This window comes from Eumetopias jubatus, unplaced genomic scaffold, assembly GCF_037043125.1.
Source record: "Eumetopias jubatus isolate StellerSeaLion01/CBP00866 unplaced genomic scaffold, mEumJub1_p1.0 scaffold_3, whole genome shotgun sequence".
Lineage (NCBI taxonomy): Eukaryota > Metazoa > Chordata > Mammalia > Carnivora > Otariidae > Eumetopias > Eumetopias jubatus.
In genome coordinates, this window is record NW_028274809.1 from 19,122,677 (window position 1) to 19,141,351 (window position 18,675).

General features: G+C 54.4%; 2 protein-coding genes across 3 annotated transcripts; both read right to left on the reverse strand.

The window, feature by feature from the left end:
• Positions 1-1,459: 1,459 nt before the first annotated feature.
• DNAJB2 (DnaJ heat shock protein family (Hsp40) member B2) lies at positions 1,460-8,922 on the reverse strand. 2 transcript variants are annotated; one of them, XM_088021547.1, is made up of 10 exons: positions 8,815-8,922; positions 8,435-8,535; positions 7,690-7,799; positions 6,324-6,377; positions 6,026-6,148; positions 5,210-5,302; positions 4,884-4,986; positions 4,622-4,692; positions 2,656-3,788; positions 1,460-2,446 (listed from the first exon to the last, which is right to left on the reverse strand). In XM_088021547.1, the coding sequence occupies exons 2-9, from the start codon at positions 8,497-8,499 to the stop codon at positions 3,430-3,432; spliced, it is 978 nt and encodes a 325-aa protein (XP_087877673.1). In that variant the 5' UTR covers positions 8,500-8,535; positions 8,815-8,922; the 3' UTR covers positions 1,460-2,446; positions 2,656-3,429. The 2 variants fall into 2 exon arrangements, with proteins under 2 accessions (XP_087877673.1, XP_027947983.1); XM_028092182.2 differs by lacking the exon at positions 8,815-8,922 and having other exon boundaries at positions 3,582-3,788; positions 8,435-8,750.
• A 7,018-nt stretch (positions 8,923-15,940) lies between these two features.
• Positions 15,941-18,140, reverse strand: TUBA4B (tubulin alpha 4b). The gene is given in 4 exon segments (XM_088021548.1): positions 15,941-16,434; positions 16,436-16,846; positions 17,614-17,762; positions 18,095-18,140. Coding segments are annotated over 4 exon segments (714 nt in total). The 5' UTR covers positions 18,126-18,140; the 3' UTR covers positions 15,941-16,311.
• Between the last annotated feature and the right edge of the window lie 535 nt (positions 18,141-18,675).

Here is an 18,675-nt window from a genome sequence, read left to right on the forward strand (position 1 = left end):
GCAGTCTCCCAGGAGCTCCCACGCACAGCTTCACCGTGATGCTACCCCATCGGTAGCCCGGAAGAACATTCTCCCGAGGTAACGCCAATTGTATATAGTGGAGTTTGGATTCAAAGCCAGGCATGCTTAACCTCTTTACTGCCTCTCCTCTTAGTTCGTGAGCAGCTGCTTCGTGCCCTTCAGCCTCAGGATAATGAACCTCGGGCGGGCCAAGTGCCTGGCACACCACAAGCAAAACTAGCTAGACTCCAATAGCAGCTTGTAGACCAGGCCTGTGAGACGTCACAACAGGCATCCATCCAGCTGGGGGCAAGGGGGCACTTTCTCCCCCTCCCCCAGCCCTCCTCCCTGTAGGGCCCCAGGGGAGCCCTCACCTGCATGTCAGGAGGCTTCCTTGGACACAGAAATGTGTCCTGGTGGACACAGAAATGAGGCCAAAAGAGCCTTGGGCCCGGAGCTACTTGGGAATTAGGAACACTTAACCTTGGCAAGGCTGTCCCCTCACATGAAAAACAGGGGGGAGTCCCATCTGCCCGGCACAGGGAGCAAAGGGACCGGCGAGCAGACCACAGGCCTCCCTATACTTCACCTGAGCTCTGCTGAGGCTCCACTCCAGTGTTTGACATCTCAAAGACTAGAAGTGGGCAAAACAGCCATGTTAGAAACTTCCAGCAGCTTCTCTCTTTCAAGATAGAGGCTTGAATTGCCTCTTTCAGCGCAGGCTGCTTCCTTGCTTTGAGAAAAGTACAATACAGGCCCTTCGGCTGTTGAAGACGAAGCTAGGCAGGCACTTATCCTGGAATGGAAGAGAGTGGCCGGGGAGCCACAGCGCTCTGCTTGACAATGGAGAGTTGTTTGTCCCGTGGCTGAAAGGGCATCTCCGAAGGTGTCTAGAGAGAAGGGAGGAGGAGGTCCCTGGCTCTTTCATCCCTAGGTCCTGAGGAGTTTAGGGCCTGGACCCTGGGTGGGGTGGACTTGGACCACTCCACGTGGGAAAGGCAGGCCTCTGAGACTGGCCACCGGCCTTGAGGTAAGGGAACCCGGGGAGGGGCTCAGTTTGTGGGCCTCAGGAGTAGTTTTTACAAGTTTTCACCACGTGTTCCCTACTTTCGGTCGTTCCCATACTTGTAGTTGAGTCATAACTTAGTTCAGTCCTAGCTTTGGGGCAGAGTAGTGGACGGTGTGTCCCCTCCCAGGAAGGGGAGCAGCGACTGCCTGGGGAAGGCCAGCTGTGGGGCCACCAGAGGTGAGGGCAAAAGAATGTGAGCATTTCTCGGGACTCAACAAGGTACTCGGGGAGGGCAGCCTGGTCAAAGGGGGGTACTTCTGCTGTCATCTGGGAAGCCTTGTGACCTCTGGGTGTTTGGGCAATAGAGGTGGCTATGTCACCCACTGGTCCCGTAGGGTCCCCTTTGGGGCCACCCTGGAAAGGAAGAACATGGGAACACAACACACCACCGAGCGCTCAAAACAGCTTTATTTGTTGACTTCCAGTGTTTCTCTCTCGGTCTGAGCTCAGCCTAGCTGGCTTGATAGGTCTCTGAGATGCAATGTCACAGGGCTAGCAACACCCTGGCTCCACCGCTCCCCTCCCTGGCCACGGGGCTCCCCAGGCAGGCAGGAGGAGAGGCAGCTCATTTGTGGTGTTGGAGAAGAAGAATGGGCAGCAGGGTCAGAGGCCAAAGAAGCCATTCAAGCAGCAACATGCCCGGAGCACCCATTACACACCAATCCCGGCCACGTGCATGCGTGCATGTTCTCTCTCTCTCTCTCTCTTTCACACACACACACACACACACACTCTCTCTCTCTCTCTCCCTCTCACACCAGTGGCCTCCCCTTCCAAGCTCTCTGCCTGCCCACGCCCATCAGTCAGCCTTCTGGGGCCCCGCCCTGCTCATCCCATCCCATCCGGGCCTGTTCCGACTGCCCACAGGAAAAGAGCCTCTCCCAGATGCCGCAGGGCTTTGATTTGTACACTCTAAGCCCGGCACTAGCAAGAGGTGTCAGGGGAACCGAAGCTTGGTCCACTACCCCTTCATCCACATTCTTGCCACCCCTGCCAGAATCAAATCTGATGACAAGATCTCCCCTTCCCACAGCGAGTGACAAGCTGACCTGGGCTGGAACTACATGTCCCAAGATGCACAGCTCCACAACCACGCACCGCTTCCCCTAGCATGATCTATCAGAAATGAGGCAGGGTGTGTTGCATTCTGGGACCTGTAGTCCCCAAGAGACAGCACCAAACAGCCAAGGAAGAGATCACAGGCTAAGACTACGGATGCCTCCCACCCGGCCCCCACCCACCACCCGGGCCCAGCTCTACGCTCAGCATGGGTGAGGGAGAGGAATGGAGGGTCCCCTCCCAGCGCACAGGGGAGGGCGCTGTCCTGTTGGAACTGTGCAGCGGCTCTGGATCCCGGACATCCAGCTCAGAACACATCTGAGGAGAGAGCGGGGGCGGGGTGACAGGAGACAGGGTCAGCAGAGAGCCGTGGAGGATGGAGCCGAGCATGCAGACCTGGGCTAGCCCTGTGGCCTCTCCCTGAGCCCTGATGCATGGTGAAATAGGACGGGGTACAGCCCCCTCCTAGGCCTCCCTCCTGGGGCACCCTGGCCTTATCCCACCTCTCCAGGGATAGCCGGCCTCACCTCTGCCTAGTCCCGAGGCCTGGGGCAGGCTGAGGCAGCAAGAGGAAGGGAGGAGGAGTGGGCTCCGGTTCCGAATCTGGATGAGAGGCTCCCGCCCCACCCAGCTAGCCTCCCCAGAAGACCTTATGGCCCTACCGGCCACAGCATCTTCCTGGTCACACTGAGGCTTTCTTGGGGAAGGAAGAAGGGAGTCCTAGCCAGATGGCAGTGAAAGCAAGCGATGCGGCCCGCGGGGAAGTGCAGAGAGAAGAGAGCGAGGGAGGAGCAGCAGCACCAGAAGGGAAGCAACAGAGACGTCAGAGCTCAACGCTGCACCGAAACCAGGGTGGGATGTCTGCAGCTGGACAAGGAGCACGGGAGACTCCCTGGTGTAGCTGCCGACTCCGGCTCAGAGAACCCCAGGCCAAGTCCTCCTTCCTTGATGTCATCAGCAACACAGGTGGCAGAAGACCTGGGCACAACAGGCCCGACCCAAACCACTAATGCCCCTTAGAAACTCCCCATCTAGTAGGAATAAGTGCATCCTGGCTCCTGGGAGGCCCTCCCACTGCCCGGAGGCTCCCCACCCTGGGCTTCACCAGGGACCTATCAGCTGTGGGCTGAGCAGAGCAAATCCCGAGTCCACACTGGAGTGCGAGTGGACATGGGAGGGAAACCTGTTGGGGGAGCACTGAGTTGGAGAAGGGCTCCTGCAACTCAGGCCCTGCCCCTCTGCCCCGACAGTGAGCAGGAGCCCCCGGTCGCCCTGAAATCAGGGTGGTTTGGGCCTGGTGATCAGAGGATGAGGCAGCGAGAGGCCTTCTCCTCTGGGGATGGGCTGGGTTTGGCCGCATCCCCCCTTGCAGCCTCAGGGGTCCCCCCCACGCCGGGATCTTGGTCCTGGGCCTTGGGGAGCCCCTGCCGACGACGCTGCGCCCCCCGCCCACCTGCTGGTTTCTTCCCAGCTGCCTCCATCTCTGACAGGCTGTAGGCCATGGCGAGCTGCAGGTCCTCATCATCCTCGGAGAGATCGCTGTCAGAGGTGCGGGAGGCAGGAGTCTGCCGGACCTGTGTGCCCCCGGGCCTGGAGGTGACACACTGTTGCTGCTCGCGACGGCTCAGCTCCAAGCCCAGCGCCAGGTCATCTGGGACACCTGTAGGAGTCATGGCCACCATGGAGCCCTCTGACCCAGGCCAAGGGAATCAGGCCAGGCTGCAGTGGCAACTCTGACCGCTTATAGCCCCTCCTTTGGAACCGGCACGCGTGCACTCTGGCACCTAGCATGGTGGTCATGTGCGTGGGCAGGTACCCAGCGCCAACACATATGAGCTGTCTCCTTGGGCAAGTCACTCAACCTCCCTAAGCCTCCCTTTCCTCATCTATAAAATGCAAACGGTGAGAGCGCCTACGTTGTCAAATTGTTCCAATTTGACAAGCACACTTGGCGTGCAGTGCCCCCAGAGGCGGCAGGCAGTGAAGGGGCGCCATGCTGACCATCGCATAGGGCGTGATGCTGTGGGAAGGGTTCTGCCCCAGGAATCCTGCACCCTGCGGGTCACTCATGGCTTTACCCCTTACTAAGTAGGACAAGGCCTTGGGCCTGGGGCTAACTTGGGAGTTAGGGCCATTTAACCATGCTGAGGTTCAGTCTCCTCACTTGAAAAATAGGGCCAATATCAAAGCCCTGCCTTCCCCTTGCCTGCTTCAATACAGAGCTCATGTTATGCGCACCAGTGCTTTCAAAACAGTCCATGTTCTGCAAACCCCGGGCACCCACTAAGGATGATGGTGATCGGCTGGCCCTCTGAGACTCCTCCGTTCCCTGCCCCTGCCTGGGGATTCCCATCTCTGATTCTGCCAGTAGGGCCTGTGGCCACCATTCCTTCACTGCCCCAAAGGAGTTCCGAGAGGAGCGGTTTGGAGGGGGCCTTGGGGCCTGGGCCTGGGGCTTCCTACCAGGGACTGGGTGGCAGAGCCACTCCTCACCATTGATTGTGACTGACTTCAGCTGTCCGTCTTCTTCCACTTCTACCCGTTCCTGCCCGTTCTCCATGATTCTGTGGGGGATGGCACGGTTCACTCAGCGAGCACGCACGAATCCTGCAGGTGCCTGTCCATGCTCTGGGATGCCGCAGCGAACAGGACAGACTCTGCCCACAAGGAGCTGACCTTCTAGTTGCATGCGGCTCCCCCGCTACCCCTCACCCTCACACCCCTGCACCTGGGATGATCCCAAAGGAGCCCTCACCTGCGTGTCGTGATGCGGTGTCCTTGGACAAAGGTGGTGGACGTAGAAACAGAGCGAAAAGCACCAGCCCCAGGACTGAAGGAGAAAGATGAGGAGGAGAAATCTGGCATGGACACAAGGGAGGAGGCAGAGAGGTTGTCAGAGGGAGGATGGAGCCGGCATGCTGCAGTCAAGACGGGGCCGGGAACCTCTGTGGGGTCTCCCTGCAGAGATGCCCGAAGGCAGGGCTCCCCATACTCAGGAGAGAAGGCTTGGAAAAGGGAACGAGCCGGGACGAGGGGATCTAGGACCCAGAGCTAGCAAAAACGCAAAGGGACAGCACATACCAGAGTGCCCAGGGAAGGAGGAAGAGAAGGTGAAGAAGGGGCCCGAGTGTCGGGAGCCCCGGCTCTGAAGCTCTGAGAAGGGGCCCAGATCATCTGCAACAAGCAAGCAGATTAACAATCATCTGGCAAAGAGAGCTGCCCCCCAAAAATGTATGAACCCTGCCTTTCAGCCTAGAAATATAACCTAAGCATTTCTGATATTTTTTTTCTTTTTTGATTGTGGACTTGCTTACGAATTAAGTATCTTTTTAATATTAGATATGAAAAAGATCCCTGGTAAATTCTGTCCACAGTAGACAATGGAGGAGGGAAGGGAAAGAGGAAGGGGGGACGGCTAGCTCCTTCGGCACAGGCAGGTAAGCACGGTGTGAAGTCAGGCCCACCCGGCCAGGAGGCCCGACTCCCCCATTTGCTGCGTGGCTCTCAGCTAGTTATCTGGAAGTACCCTTGTGTTCTCATCTGTAAGTGGGGAGAAAATTATCCACCTCACAGGGTTCATAGTCATTACTGCACACATGTTATCTGTCGTGTGTGATGTCACTGTGATTGTCACACGGCGCTCTGAGTCTTGCTTTCGTGGCTGCTACTGTGCAGGCCTGACAATATACCATTGTGGCCCTCATTTCATAAGGCGAGTCTCGGGGGGCTCAGGCCTGTGTCCGGTTCTGTCCCTGCTGTCCCTGGACCCACCCCCACAAAATCTTCCATCCGTGGAATTCTGCTGCCCTCTCAGCCTCCTTCCTCAGGGGCTCCCGGCTGATGGAGGAGGCCTGGAACCGGAGTCGAGCCAATCAGAGGCCTCCTGAGCCCACTCACCAAAGAGCTCCGCAAAAGGGTCTCCACTCCCGAAGAACTCCCGGAAGACCTCCTCGGGGCTGCGGAAGGTGAAGGTGAAGCCAGGCCCACCGCCACCAGGTTCCGCCCGGGATGGGCCAGTTCCTGGAGGAGGGGCAGGATGAGGAGGGGCCTTAGGGCATGCATCTTGCCCTGAGCCAGGGGACCCCACTGAAGGCATGGCCAGGAGCCTCAAGAGAACATCCGCTGCACTAAAAATCTGCCCTCCCCCTCTCCTCAGTGACCCACTTCCATCCCTGGGCCCCGCCGCTCCACCTACCTGCCCCAGTCAGCCCTTCCCGGCCATAACGGTCGTAGATCTCCCGCTTATGCTCTGGAAAAAGAGACCCGATCATTTCTCCCTCCCTCTGGGATGACGGCCTCCCCTTCCAGGTTAGGACCCTCAGAGGATCGCCCAGTGACTGAGGCTAGGGGGACAGCAGGGTGCAAGGGAGACACGGGCTATAGGTTTCAGCAGTGCCAGCTCTTCTCAGTGTGGCTCCCTCTAATCTGTAGAATGGGCACAATAACAGCACCAACCTCATAGGCTCATTGCAAGGATTAAATAAGACAATCCACATAAACTGCTTGGCACAGTGCCTGATAACATAGTAAGTGTTCAACAAATATCAGCTAATTATTACTATGCTATTAATCAGGGCTTAGCCTCAATGTCGCCTCCTCAGAGAAGCCTTCTGTGACAACTGTAACAAAAAGGGTAACCGTCATTCCCTATCAACATCATCCAGCTACTTCTCTGCAGAATACTCTTGTCCATTTCCTTGGTTAATGTCCGGCTTCCTGGGCCAAATGTAATAAACCCATGATGACCAGGACAGTGTCTGCTTGTCCTCCGTTGTTCCCAGCAAGGGCCCAGCACCATAAACACTCAATGAGTATTTTCTGAATGAATAAATAAATAAATGACAGACCTGGAGGGGCGCCTAGTGGCTCAGTCGGTTAAGCATCCGACTCTTGATTTCAGCTCGGGTCGTGATCTCAGGGTCATGAGACCGAGCCCAGCATAGGGCTCCATGCTCAGTGCGGAATCTGCTTGAAATTCTTCCCCCTCCTTCTCCCTCCCCCTCTGCTCCTCCCCCTGCTCGCACTCTTTCTTTCCCTCTAAAATAAGTAAATAAATAAAATCTTAAAAAAAACCGCAACAGACCTGGATTCGTATTCCAGCTGTGTGTGACCTTGAGCAACTTACTTCACCTCTCTCAGCCTCAGTTTCCTTGCCTATAAAGTGGGGATGATAAACCCTGCTTCACAGGATGGCTGTGAGGACTCTTGGGGATTACACCCACCAATGCTTGGCACAGAGAAGCCTCGGCACACGTAGGTTACCTGCCCTGCTTCCATCCCCTTGTCAAGACCCATGCTGCAACTACCATCCCAGATCCCGGGGAGCAGACACTCAGCACAGGGGATTAGGGAAAGAATAAAAGGGTGCTTTGCACATAGTAGGTGCTCACTTGAAGCAAAAAAAAAAGTCGCAGAGTCCCCTGTTGGGGGGGGGCACTTAAATGCCAGGTTGGAAAGAGGCACGGAGGATACAGGGGTGGCAACATGGCTTTGGGAAGGAGTAGGCCGGGGCATGAAATGGAGGCAATAGGTGCTGCCCTGCCCCACCCCCCGGCCCTTACTGTCTGACAGCACTTCATATGCCTCCGCCACCTCCTTGAACTTCCTCTCAGCAAATTCTTTGTTATCCGGGTTCTTGTCTGGGTGCCACTGAAGGGCCTTCCGCCGATACCTGCAGGAAGTGGGTCCAGTGGGTTGGGTCAGAGGACAAAAGCAAGCACCTCTCACCATGAAACAGAACGACCCACTTGCCCGTTAGCCTGCCACTGTCCTTTCTCCACTCAGATCCCCGTCCACCCCAGCTGCTAGGGCTACTTCTGCTGCCATGTTTTAATGGGGTCCCTATCTCTCCCCTCAGAGGCCAGTGCTAGGACTACTTGCAGCAGCAGATGATAATGTAAGCAGGAGAAAGCCCCAGCCCTAACCCCTCCCTGGAGCTGCAAAAGTTGGAAATACGTGTGGCCATGGGGTGTACAGGGCACTGGCCGCTCCTGGTCACAGGGCCTGACATTTTTGCAGGGATCCTGAGAAAGCCCACACCTAGGGGCTGAGGCTTGAGGCAGGAGTGAAGGGGGAGGTGGGGGGGGATCCACTGCAGAAGGACGCACAGTGCACCTCCCAGCAGAACTTCACGCTAAGGACTTTCTCCGACTCTTCCTGGGGTCTTCTTCCTTCCTATAGAGGGAGCCCCCCAATCCTTTCTAAGGACCTAGTTCCAGCGGCAAGGCCTCTGAAGGACCTTTATGGTGGTGTGGGGGAGGGGTTGGGGGGGCGAGAGGCTTTCTGATGCGCAGCGGAGGCACTTACGCCTTCTTGATGTCATCAGCAGACGCACTTCGCGGCACGTCTAGGATGTCGTAGTAGGATGCCATGGCAACTCGTCAGGAGTCAGATGGGCCTCGATGGGGCTGCAGGAGAGGAGGAGGAGTCAGGCCGGAAGAACCCAGCGTCCCTCCCTGGGCCTGGAGACCCCCGGGGGAGCCGGAGGCGCTCCCAGGGGGAAGCGGCGCCCACTAGGTTCTGCTTGGGGCCGGTGACGAGGCTCCCTCCGGCAGCCTTATCGGTCCCCCGCAGGCCGGTGCCGAGGGCTATCTCGGCGCCCAGGCCCGGGGAGCCCTATCGCAGCCCCGTGAGTCCAGCAGCCCGGCCCGGGGCCTCCCAGCCTGACCGGGGCCCCCCGCCCGCACCTCCTCCGTCGAGAGTCCCTGGCCTCCTGCAGCGCCCCGCCCCTGCCCCCCGCCGGAACCGTCTGGCACCGGCCGCCCCGACTCGCGGCTGCTGCGTAGGACGCGCCTGTCCCAGCTGTGCGCGCAAGCATGCGTCAGCGGCAAGGAAACTACTAGAGACCCAGAGGAGGCCGGCTCGGCCTGTCACCCAGGGGGCGGGGGTTGGGGGAGTGCTGCAGGGGCTGCCGGGAGATGGGGGCGGAGCCGGCTATTTTGGGCTTGCACCCGGGCGACGTCATCCCCAAACGCGACCTGGGAGACCGCGGCCGGTTCCATTCCGGCGTGACGCACTCGCGGGCCAACGAGCCGCCCGGCCCTGGTCCTTCTGTCCTTTCCTATAAACGGGCTCGATGATCGATGGCTACTCACTCCGGGAGAAATCCCCCATCTCAAGGACTCAGACTTCCCCCCTCTGGGCCTAAATCCACCCCCTTCAGATTTCTGCTCCCACCCCAGGTCCTGAAAAGAGGCTGCCCCAACTTCCCTGAGTAGGTCAGGCCTGCCTGTCAGTGTCTCCTGACACCATCACACTCGTCTGAGTTACAAATCAGCCCTTGCTTGTTTGATTCTTTGACGGACCTTCACCTCCCCCATTAGAATGTAAATTCCACCTGACAGAGATTGTGTCTTTTTCTTGCCCTAGAGTATTTAAGGCAGTTGTGGGGTTCAAAAATAGCCTTTGGATGATTAAATAATGAACAGATTGGAACCTCTTGTTGACAGTTTTGACACATTTGGGGAAGGTGGGGTTAAAGGGTAAAAGGAAAACAAAAAAAGGAAAAGGAAATTCTCCAGATTCAAGGTTTTTTGGCTTTTTGGTTTTCTGGGATCCACCCCCCTCCCAGAGTGATCCCAAATAGACCTTGTCCACCTCAAAATGATTCCTGGGTTCAGGCCTCATGGGAGAGTTAGAGAACTTTCCAGAATTGGCTCCTGCTTGATATCGTCCAGGCTAATCCACAACTATTAATTGAACATCTACATAGTAGATGCAGCCAGGATGTAAAATGAAGAATATGACCCAGTCCCTGACTTCACAGAGCTCCAATTTGATAAGATACCAGCCCAACAATATAGCCCACTGGGAAATCCCAAGGTTTTAAAAACAGACAGACCTGGGTTTGCAACCTGGCACTATCGTGTGACTTGGCAAAACCTCTGAGGACTCAGTTTTTCCTACCTAAATACAGGTAACACCTTGGGCTGTTAGTCAAATGAGGTGTGGTACATAGTACATCTGGGTCTTAGTACATACCTCTCTGGCATCATGATTGGCCCAAGCAGTCATGCTTATATGAGTCCGGAAGAGTGTTTTCGGCTGGGTGACCCAGCAATCCTTCACCAAAGAGAAGGGCTTGAGCTAGACATGAGGGAAGAAGGTGGTGTGCATTTGTCCACTTTCCCTGGCTGCCCACAGTCTCAACCTTCTGACTACCTTTGGGGAATTCCCAATGTGTAGGCCTTGATGGGAGATAGGCCACCCCCTGTCACAAAGCCCTGACACGTGCTGTCCCAGACTTCTCGGCTCTAGGGGTACATAGCCATTAGCTCTGCCAATTGAAACCTCCAGCTGGGACTTTGAATGTGGAGCAAGTCAGAGAGAAGCAAGAGCCGTTGAGAATTCATTTCTGCGGTGATTGTGACAGCGGAGTCAGCAGCGGCCTCTAGTGTCTGAAGGAGGAAATGTCGGTCTCGGTGCCTGGGTGGGAAGATGCCTCATTGCAGTGCCTCCCCCCGCCCCCCCCCCCCCCCCCGCTCTGTAGGGAACCCGGGTCTTTTAGGCAGGCTGTCCTGTGCCCTGACCTTGACCAGGGTGCTGGATGCTCAGCTTCCCTTGGTGCCTACCTGTTTGTGGAGTCTCATGTGGCAACCCTCATATTAATTCTGTACGCTACCGAGTGTCTCTCCAGTGTGTGTGTGTGTGTGTGTGTGTGTGTGTGTGTGTGTGTGTGTGTGTATGCGGGAAGGGGGGGGGTGTCTTTTTTCTTTGTTTTAACTTGCCAGAACTAACTTCTGCTGTTTACAATGAGAATCCTGACTGGCCTTAGTATAAGAGGAAGGAATAGGTTGGGTCACTCCAAAATCTTCCAAATCTCTTTCTTCTTACTTCTCTTATCTCAACAGACATTTGTCAGGCACCTACTGTGTATGTGATATTATATTAAGAATTGGGAATACAAAGGGGTTTAAGTTCCAGTCCTTGTACTCAAGGTGATAAAAATCTAGTTGGGACATTGACAAATGACAGCTGAGGGAAATTATATCGAACACATGTGGCAAACAAAGTGTTAATTTCCTTTGTTCACAAGAAAGGACCAACAATGCAGTTTTTTAAATGGGCAAAAGGCAGACAAGACAGTTTACAGAAGAGAAAATGCTGATTTTTAAACATATGAAAAGATGCTCGATCTTATTCACAAGAGAATTATAAAGGAAAGCTGCAATAAAATACTTTGTTTCACTTATCGGATGATTGACAAAGATCAAAAAGTTTTATACATTGTGTGGGCCAGGCTGTGGGCACAGGCATGCTATAGCACATTGGCAGTTGGAGAGCAGTAGGGTGCATATCAAAGTTAAAGGTGCGTAGCCTTTGACTCAGCAATTCTGATTCTAAGAGGTTTTGGTTGTACACATGGGCAAAGAAGTATGTACAAGGGTTCCAGAATTTGTTTCCAAAGCAAAGAATTGGAAACAACCTAAATACTCACTAACAGCAGACTGGTAAAATAAGCAAGGGTACACTATCCAATGGAATAGTACATTGTTACCAAAAAGAATGAGGCATATCTTTATGTACTGATAAGGACCATCTTCCGGATTTTTTGTTAAATGAAAAAACGAGGGTAAAACAAAGTGTATCTAAGTGTGTGTATAGTCATCCCCCTTATCCACAGTTTCAGTTACCTGTGGTCAACCAGTCTAGAAGCAGATAATTCTCCTTCTGATGTGTCATCAGAAAGTCACAAGTAACCAACCACTACATCGGAATACCTACGTCATTCACCTCACTTTATCTCATCATGTAGGTATTTTAGCATCTCACATCATCACAAGAAGGAGGGGAGTACAACACAAGATTTTTTTTTAAAGATTGTATTTATTTACTTAAGAGAGAGAATGAGAGAGAGAGAGCACATGAGAGGGGGGAGGGTCAGAGGGAGAAACAGACTCCCTGCTGAGCAGGGAGCCCGATGCAGGACTTGATCCCGGGACTCCAGGATCATGACCTGAGCTGAAGGCAGTCGCTTAACCAACTGAGCCACCCAGGTGCCCACAACACGAGATATTTTGAGAGAGACCACTTTTGCATAACTTTTTTTACAGTATATTATTAGACCCGTGTTATTTTATTGTTATTGTTAGTTTCTAATTGTGCCTAATTTACAAAGTAAATTTATCATAGGGTTGCATGTATAGCAAAAGACATAGTATATACAGAGTCTAGTACTATCCATGGTTTCAGGCATCCATGGGGGCCTTGGACATATCCCCCATGGATCAAGGGGGACTACTGTATACACATTAATATATATGTAGATGTTTCTGGAAAGCAACGAGAACAAATAAGTTAAGTGGAGGCTGTCAGGAGCGGAACAAAAGAAGGGGACTTCTTTTCACTTACAGACTTATTTTTGCTGTTTGGAAATCTTTTTTGTACCTTTTCAATTTGGAAGCATGTTCACAAAATAACTGTTCGACTATATACAGAATTTTTAAAAATCTAGTTGGAGAAATAAGATATTGGCAAGAACCTGAGTGCCACCATACAAGGCAGTCCATGCCAAGTGCTGAATGAGTGATAGAGACAGACAGGAGGTGCTGGGAGAATCTCGAGAAGGGAGCTTCCCAGGGCTGGATGGTTCTGGGTGACTGTGACCTAAGCTGGAAGGAATGGCAACACTGAGACAAGCAGGGGGAGGTGGCATTCCAGAAGGAGGGAATGGTGAGAACACAGTTTTGGAGTCAGGCATGTTCCTGACACACCAGAGATGAAGGAATAAATGTGTTGGGTGGAATCCAAGTTGGGAATCTGTCTCTTGTGTCTGCCTGCAGGAGGTAATCGTAGTCCTGGCTTTAGAAGCATCGGGGATGAAAGCATTCCCTGCACTGAGGGAGTCCCTGGGAGGCAGAACGGGTGGCGCTCCTGGCTGCCCCATGGAGGGCTGGGTTGCCACCTCCCCACACCCACACTTAGCGCAACTGAGGCCTGCCAGTGCCTGCCAGCAGAGTTACTAGCTGGGAAGGCCTTGCAGGGTTTGAGAGGAGATGGCCACACAGCTGCCCAGGGCGGGGGGGGGGGGGGCGTGCTGGTGCAGCAGACAGGAGGGGCTCCTGGCCCCCTCTCTGGATGCCCAGACATCCTGACAGGTGAAGACCTCACATCCTTCTGGCCTCTCCCAAGCCCTTACCTCACCTCCTATGAGATGTTGGGACTGGGGGCCCTTTCCAGAGGGCACTGATAGCCCCCAAACCTGGCCTCAAAGATGCTTCTGCCCTCATTCAGTCCCAGAAGCTGTGTGTCTGCCCCCCCATGCTCCCCCCCCCCACGTGCCCTCCACCACAACGCCTGGGCAAGGGAGTGTCAAGCGTCACTCCCTGCTTGCCTTTGAGGTGCCTGAGTCACTGTCTGGGCATTAGAGACCTGGCAGGTTCAGAGAGGTGGTGTCTGGGAAAGGTGCCTGGAACTGCTGTGGCAGGCGTGGGAAGGGCATCTGAGGGAGGGGAGGACAGCAGCAGAAGCTTCTGTCCAGGCTGACCTGGATTGGAATCCCAATTCCTCCATTTATAACTGAGTAAACTGGGGCAAGTGCCATAACTTCTCTGAGCCTCAGTCTCCACATCTGTAAAATAGGCATTCATTTAGCAAGTCTATTCAACAAATATTCAACACACATGTTGCCTAATATGTTCAGCCAGCGACATTCTAGGTGTGGAGAATAGAACAAGCCTTTTTCCCATGAAGCTTCCAGTCCAGTCGGTCTAACTGTATTTACCTCAGGATTTAACAAAGTAATATGGGCACAGGGCCTAGTACATAGCAGGTACTCAATAAATGACGATGTTTCTTGGGATTTGAAGGGCTCCCAAAATGACCCCTCTTCTCTTCCCAAGTTTGAAACCAGCTGAGAGAGAGAAAGACACAGGAGTCAGATAGAGATTTGAAAGTCAGCCCTTTTAGTGGGTTGAAGAAGTGGATTTGAGGGCATAGCTGAGCTCCTCAGCCAAAACGGGCTTCTAAATACTCTCACTGAATTAAATTACTCTCACCACTGCCATCACACACACATGTACACAAAACTGCAGGCCTTTCTCTTCCCAGGACAGAGCTGCCCCTGTAAGCTTCAGTCCTCAAAAAGGAGTTGAGAATACTTGCTGTCCCTGGGCACAGAATTACAAAATGGAAGGAGCAAACTACTGTGCTGGGTGTGCCCATTTTCTTCCCTAACCCCCCACCCCCACCATCCTGCTGCTTTCACTCCATCCTCTGCTTACTACAGAGCAATAATCAGGACAAGACAGGGACAGGTGATGGGGGCTAGGAGTCACTCCTTTTCCAGTCTGACCCACCACAGGCCTTGAATGCTAGCTAGACCTGGTGTGGGTATGTGTTTGCTCTGAGATCCATTCCCCCACCTTCCTGGCCCTGCTCTGGATATCTCACTTGCTGCACCCCCTTGTTCCCAGCCCCCCTCGCCACCTAGCTCCTGTCTAGGTTCCGACAGTGGGAGCCACTAGCCGGAGATTGAGGGTGGGAGGAAGGAGAAGCCAGGGTTTTCCTCCCCCTCTCTCTAAATCAGGGGCCACCTCAGGCAGGGGCTCTGGATCCTGCCGAATATCCCTCCCTCCTTGGCTCATCCTGCCACGTCTGGGCAGCTCTGCTGTGGTTCCAGCTCCCACCTGGCGTCCCAGCTCCAAGGGTCTGGCATCACCATCTCATCCCTTGGCTCCTCCAGCCCTTTGGGTTGCTAGCAGCTTCCTGGTGTTCCTGAACTTTCGGTTGCCTTCCCAGCCTCCAATCCTGGGAAAGGGAAGCTGCAGGAAGGACAGAGCTGAGGGCAACGCTGAGCATTAAATCTCTCGGGGGCGGGAGGATGGGGGGGATTGTCCTAGTTTCAATCCCTCCAATGGTAAAGTCATCCCTCCAGCCCAGCAGAGGCTACAGAAAATCCATATATAAGGATTTTAGGGCCAGCCATCTGGTTGGAAGTGGGGGCTTGGAAGCTGTGCTTGCATAGCCTGAGGCATGGTATTGAAATGAGGGTCAATTGTCGTTATCAAAAAGTGGTGTGTTTTAGGGGAGATTTCTGGGAGGTCAGCCATTTCCCCACTGTTGCCACTGTGCCTTAGACGCCAGCTTCTGGACCCTCTACCCAAACCTCCTGCCTGGAAAAGACAAAGCTCCGATCTGTAGGGTGGGGGTAATGAGCGCCGGCTCCGGCAGACTACTTACTCGAAGGCACCCTTGTGACCCTCCTGTGTGAGAACCAGGCTCCCGTGGCAGCCCTGTGTGGCCGGGACCGACTTCACTCAGCTCCTGCCCCGGGGTTTCCCTGTTGACGCTGCAGCCTACGTGGGTGCCACCCAGACGGGCAGGGGAGTTCCTGCGTCATGGGGTGAAGGCTTAAGCAGTAGAGGAACGGAGCCAGGGGATACATTTGCCCACACTCACCTCCTCTCCTGCTCCCTCACCCAAGGGCTGATTCTGAGATGCCATTTATTTGGCTGCAGCTTCTCTGGGGTGAATTCTGCCTCCTTCTCTGATGTACTCTCTCAGATCCCCATTCAGCTTCCTGGAATCGCACGCTTTAATAAAATCTGGAACCAGATCTGGTTTCTGGGGCACCCAGGCTAAGATTCCAGCCTTCTTATCTCTCTTGAAGGAGAAACCCCTGCTCTGCAAATTTTCCCCAGACAAAAAGACACTTGCAAGATGGTAAGGCTATAGCACTTTATTTAGGATAGACACAGAGGATTACCCTAGTATTCATCCCCCTCCTCTTTTTTTAATTTATTTTTCATCTTCCTCCTCTTCTCCCTCCCCCTCCACACTATCCATGCCCACCTCCTCGTAATCCTTCTCCAGGGCCGCCATATCCTCCCAGGCCTCCGAGAACTCCCCCTCCTCCATGCCCTCGCCCACGTACCAGTGCACAAAGGCCCTCTTGGCATACATCAGGTCGAACTTGTGGTCCAGGCGGGCCCAGGCCTCGGCGATGGCGGTCGTGTTGCTCAGCATGCACACGGCGCGCTGCACCTTGGCCAGGTCGCCCCCGGGCACCACGGTGGGGGGCTGGTAGTTGATCCCAACCTTGAAGCCCGTGGGGCACCAGTCCACAAACTGAATACTGCGCTTGGTCTTGATGGCGGCGATGGCGGCGTTGACGTCCTTGGGCACCACGTCGCCCCGGTACAGCAGGCAGCAGGCCATGTACTTGCCGTGACGGGGGTCACACTTCACCATCTGGTTGGCGGGCTCGAAGCAGGCGTTGGTGATCTCGGCCACCGACAGCTGCTCGTGGTAGGCCTTCTCCGCAGAGATGACGGGCGCGTAGGTGGCCAGGGGGAAGTGGATGCGAGGGTAGGGCACCAGGTTGGTCTGGAACTCCGTCAGGTCCACGTTGAGGGCCCCGTCGAAGCGCAGGGAGGCCGTGATGGAGGACACGATCTGGCTGATGAGCCGGTTGAGGTTGGTGTAGGTGGGGCGCTCGATGTCCAGGTTGCGGCGGCAGATGTCATAGATGGCCTCGTTGTCTACCATGAAGGCACAGTCCGAGTGCTCCAGGGTGGTGTGGGTGGTCAGGATGGAGTTGTAGGGCTCCACCACGGCCGTGGACACCTGGGGGGCGGGGTAGATGGAGAACTCCAGCTTGGATTTCTTGCCGTAGTCAACGGAGAGCCGCTCCATCAGGAGTGAGGTGAAACCCGAGCCGGTGCCACCTCCGGAGCTGAGGAACACCAGGAAGCCCTGGAGTCCCGTGCACTGGTCGGCCTAGAAAGTGCAAGGTGAAGGGAAATGTGGGATATGAAGCACAGCTGAGGAAAAAGAAAAAACCAGCTGTTTCAAATTCCCCAAAACTTTCATTAAATCCTTGGAAGACTTTTCCAAGAGCACAAAGCAGGCCCATTCTCTCTCCTCCTGTTCTCCTCCTCTCTAAACCCTCCTGAGGTCCCTAACACACAGCTCTCTAGAATCTCACGACATAGTCATTTTTGTCCTCAAAACATCATAACCCACCCAGCTCCATACCTGCTTACCCCTGACTTAATTTCACGTGTTTCTTGTTCCCTACTGAGGCCAACAATCCAGGAACCTGATCCCCATCCTTGATAGAGACCAAATTTGATCATAGAGCCTTGGGTCAGGACTATCTGGATCCCTGTTTTTCACAGGGTCTTCTGCCCACATCCCTGCAACACAAGGTGATATTCTGGGAATCCCTATGGACCTCCACAGCTTGGCCAGACAGCCCATGGTCATGTTTGCCCTGGTGGCCACTCTGCCCAGCCTTGGGCCAGTTGCTATAGGAGGTAAAGAGGACACCCAACTCCAGGCCAGAGTGCTCACTCTGCCTCCCTTGATCAGTATGCAGGGCCCCTCCTCACTGGTCCTGACCCTGCATCTTTAAAACTCATCCACAAATAAAATAAAGTAAAATAAAACTCGTCCAGGAGGCTCTCTTCCTGTCTGGCATCCAGACTTCTTCGCTGAAGGAATCCAGATTCCCCCTTCCCCAGCCCTCAGCCACCACCACTCACCAGCTTCTGAATTCAGTCCAGTACCAGGTTGATGAGCTCCTTTCCAATGATGTAGTGACCCTGGGCATAGTTATTGGCAGAGTCTTCCTTGCCAGTGATGAACTGCTCTGGATGGAAGAGCTGCTGGTACGTGCCCGTCTGAACCTCATCTGCAATGGGCAGAGTTTTAGGCACCCCCCTTCCCCTTGCAGCCTGGCTTCTCAAGTTACCCAGAAGGGGCAGGGCCACTGGGCCCCTAGTTCTACCCTAGAGGAGCCCCATTCGTGCTGGTGTTATGGCCCTTGACTTTTAGTATTCTTCAATAAAAAGGAAAGGGATATAGAGCTACCCTGAAACTCTGGAGCTGAGTGGCAGCAGATCTGTGGTTTAATTGGCTACTACTCCTGGCAACTACAAATTCTAGTGCCCCAGGTATGGGGAAGGACTGGCTGTGGTGCCCAGGACAAGGTGACATATGTGACAGAGGCTGATCATCACTCACCAATCACAGTGGGCTCCAGGTCCACAAACATGGCCTGGGGCACATGCTTCCCAGCCCCAGTTTCACTAAAGAAGGTGTTGAAGGAGTCGTCCCCTCTACCAACGGTCTTGTCACTAGGCATCTGTCCATCTGGTTGGACCCCATGTTCCAAGCAGTAGAGCTCCGAGCAGGCATTGCCAGTTTGCACATTGGCCTGCCCCACATGCACTGAGAAGCACTCATGCTGAGCAGGCAAAGTGCAGAGAACACCCTTAGCAAAGAGAAGCCTGTCATGCCTGGACACGGTTCCTGCCTGCAATCCTTTCTTGAGTGGTTCTCTGGCTGAGAGCAAAGGTTCCTGCCCTCCTTGCCCCACCTCCTGTGTCTAAGGAATTACTTGTGGCCTTGAGGATCCACAGGCAGTGGCTCCGGGGCTGGGCCAAAACCCTCAGAGGAAGCAGATGTGGGCAGTTTTAAGATTATAGAGTCTTAGTCTCAGTGACTAAGCATCTTAAGGATGTGTTGAGGGGATCAGATGAGTCTGGCAAAACATGATAGTCAACCCACCCGTGTTCAGAAAGAAATGAAGGGCCATGGGTGAG

What these genes read in the sequence shown, in the direction of transcription:
- DNAJB2 (XM_088021547.1), bottom strand. Translation starts at nt 8,499, where the DNA reads ATGGCATCCTACTACGACATCCTAGACGTGCCGCGAAGTGCGTCTGCT. An exon ending in CCCTTTTGCGGAGCTCTTTG is followed by an intron (nt 5,303 to 6,025) that starts GTGAGTGGGCTC and finishes TGCTTGTTGCAG; the next exon opens with ATGATCTGGGCCCCTTCTCA. An exon ending in CACCGCATCACGACACGCAG is followed by an intron (nt 4,693 to 4,883) that starts GTGAGGGCTCCT and finishes CATCCCCCACAG; the next exon opens with AATCATGGAGAACGGGCAGG.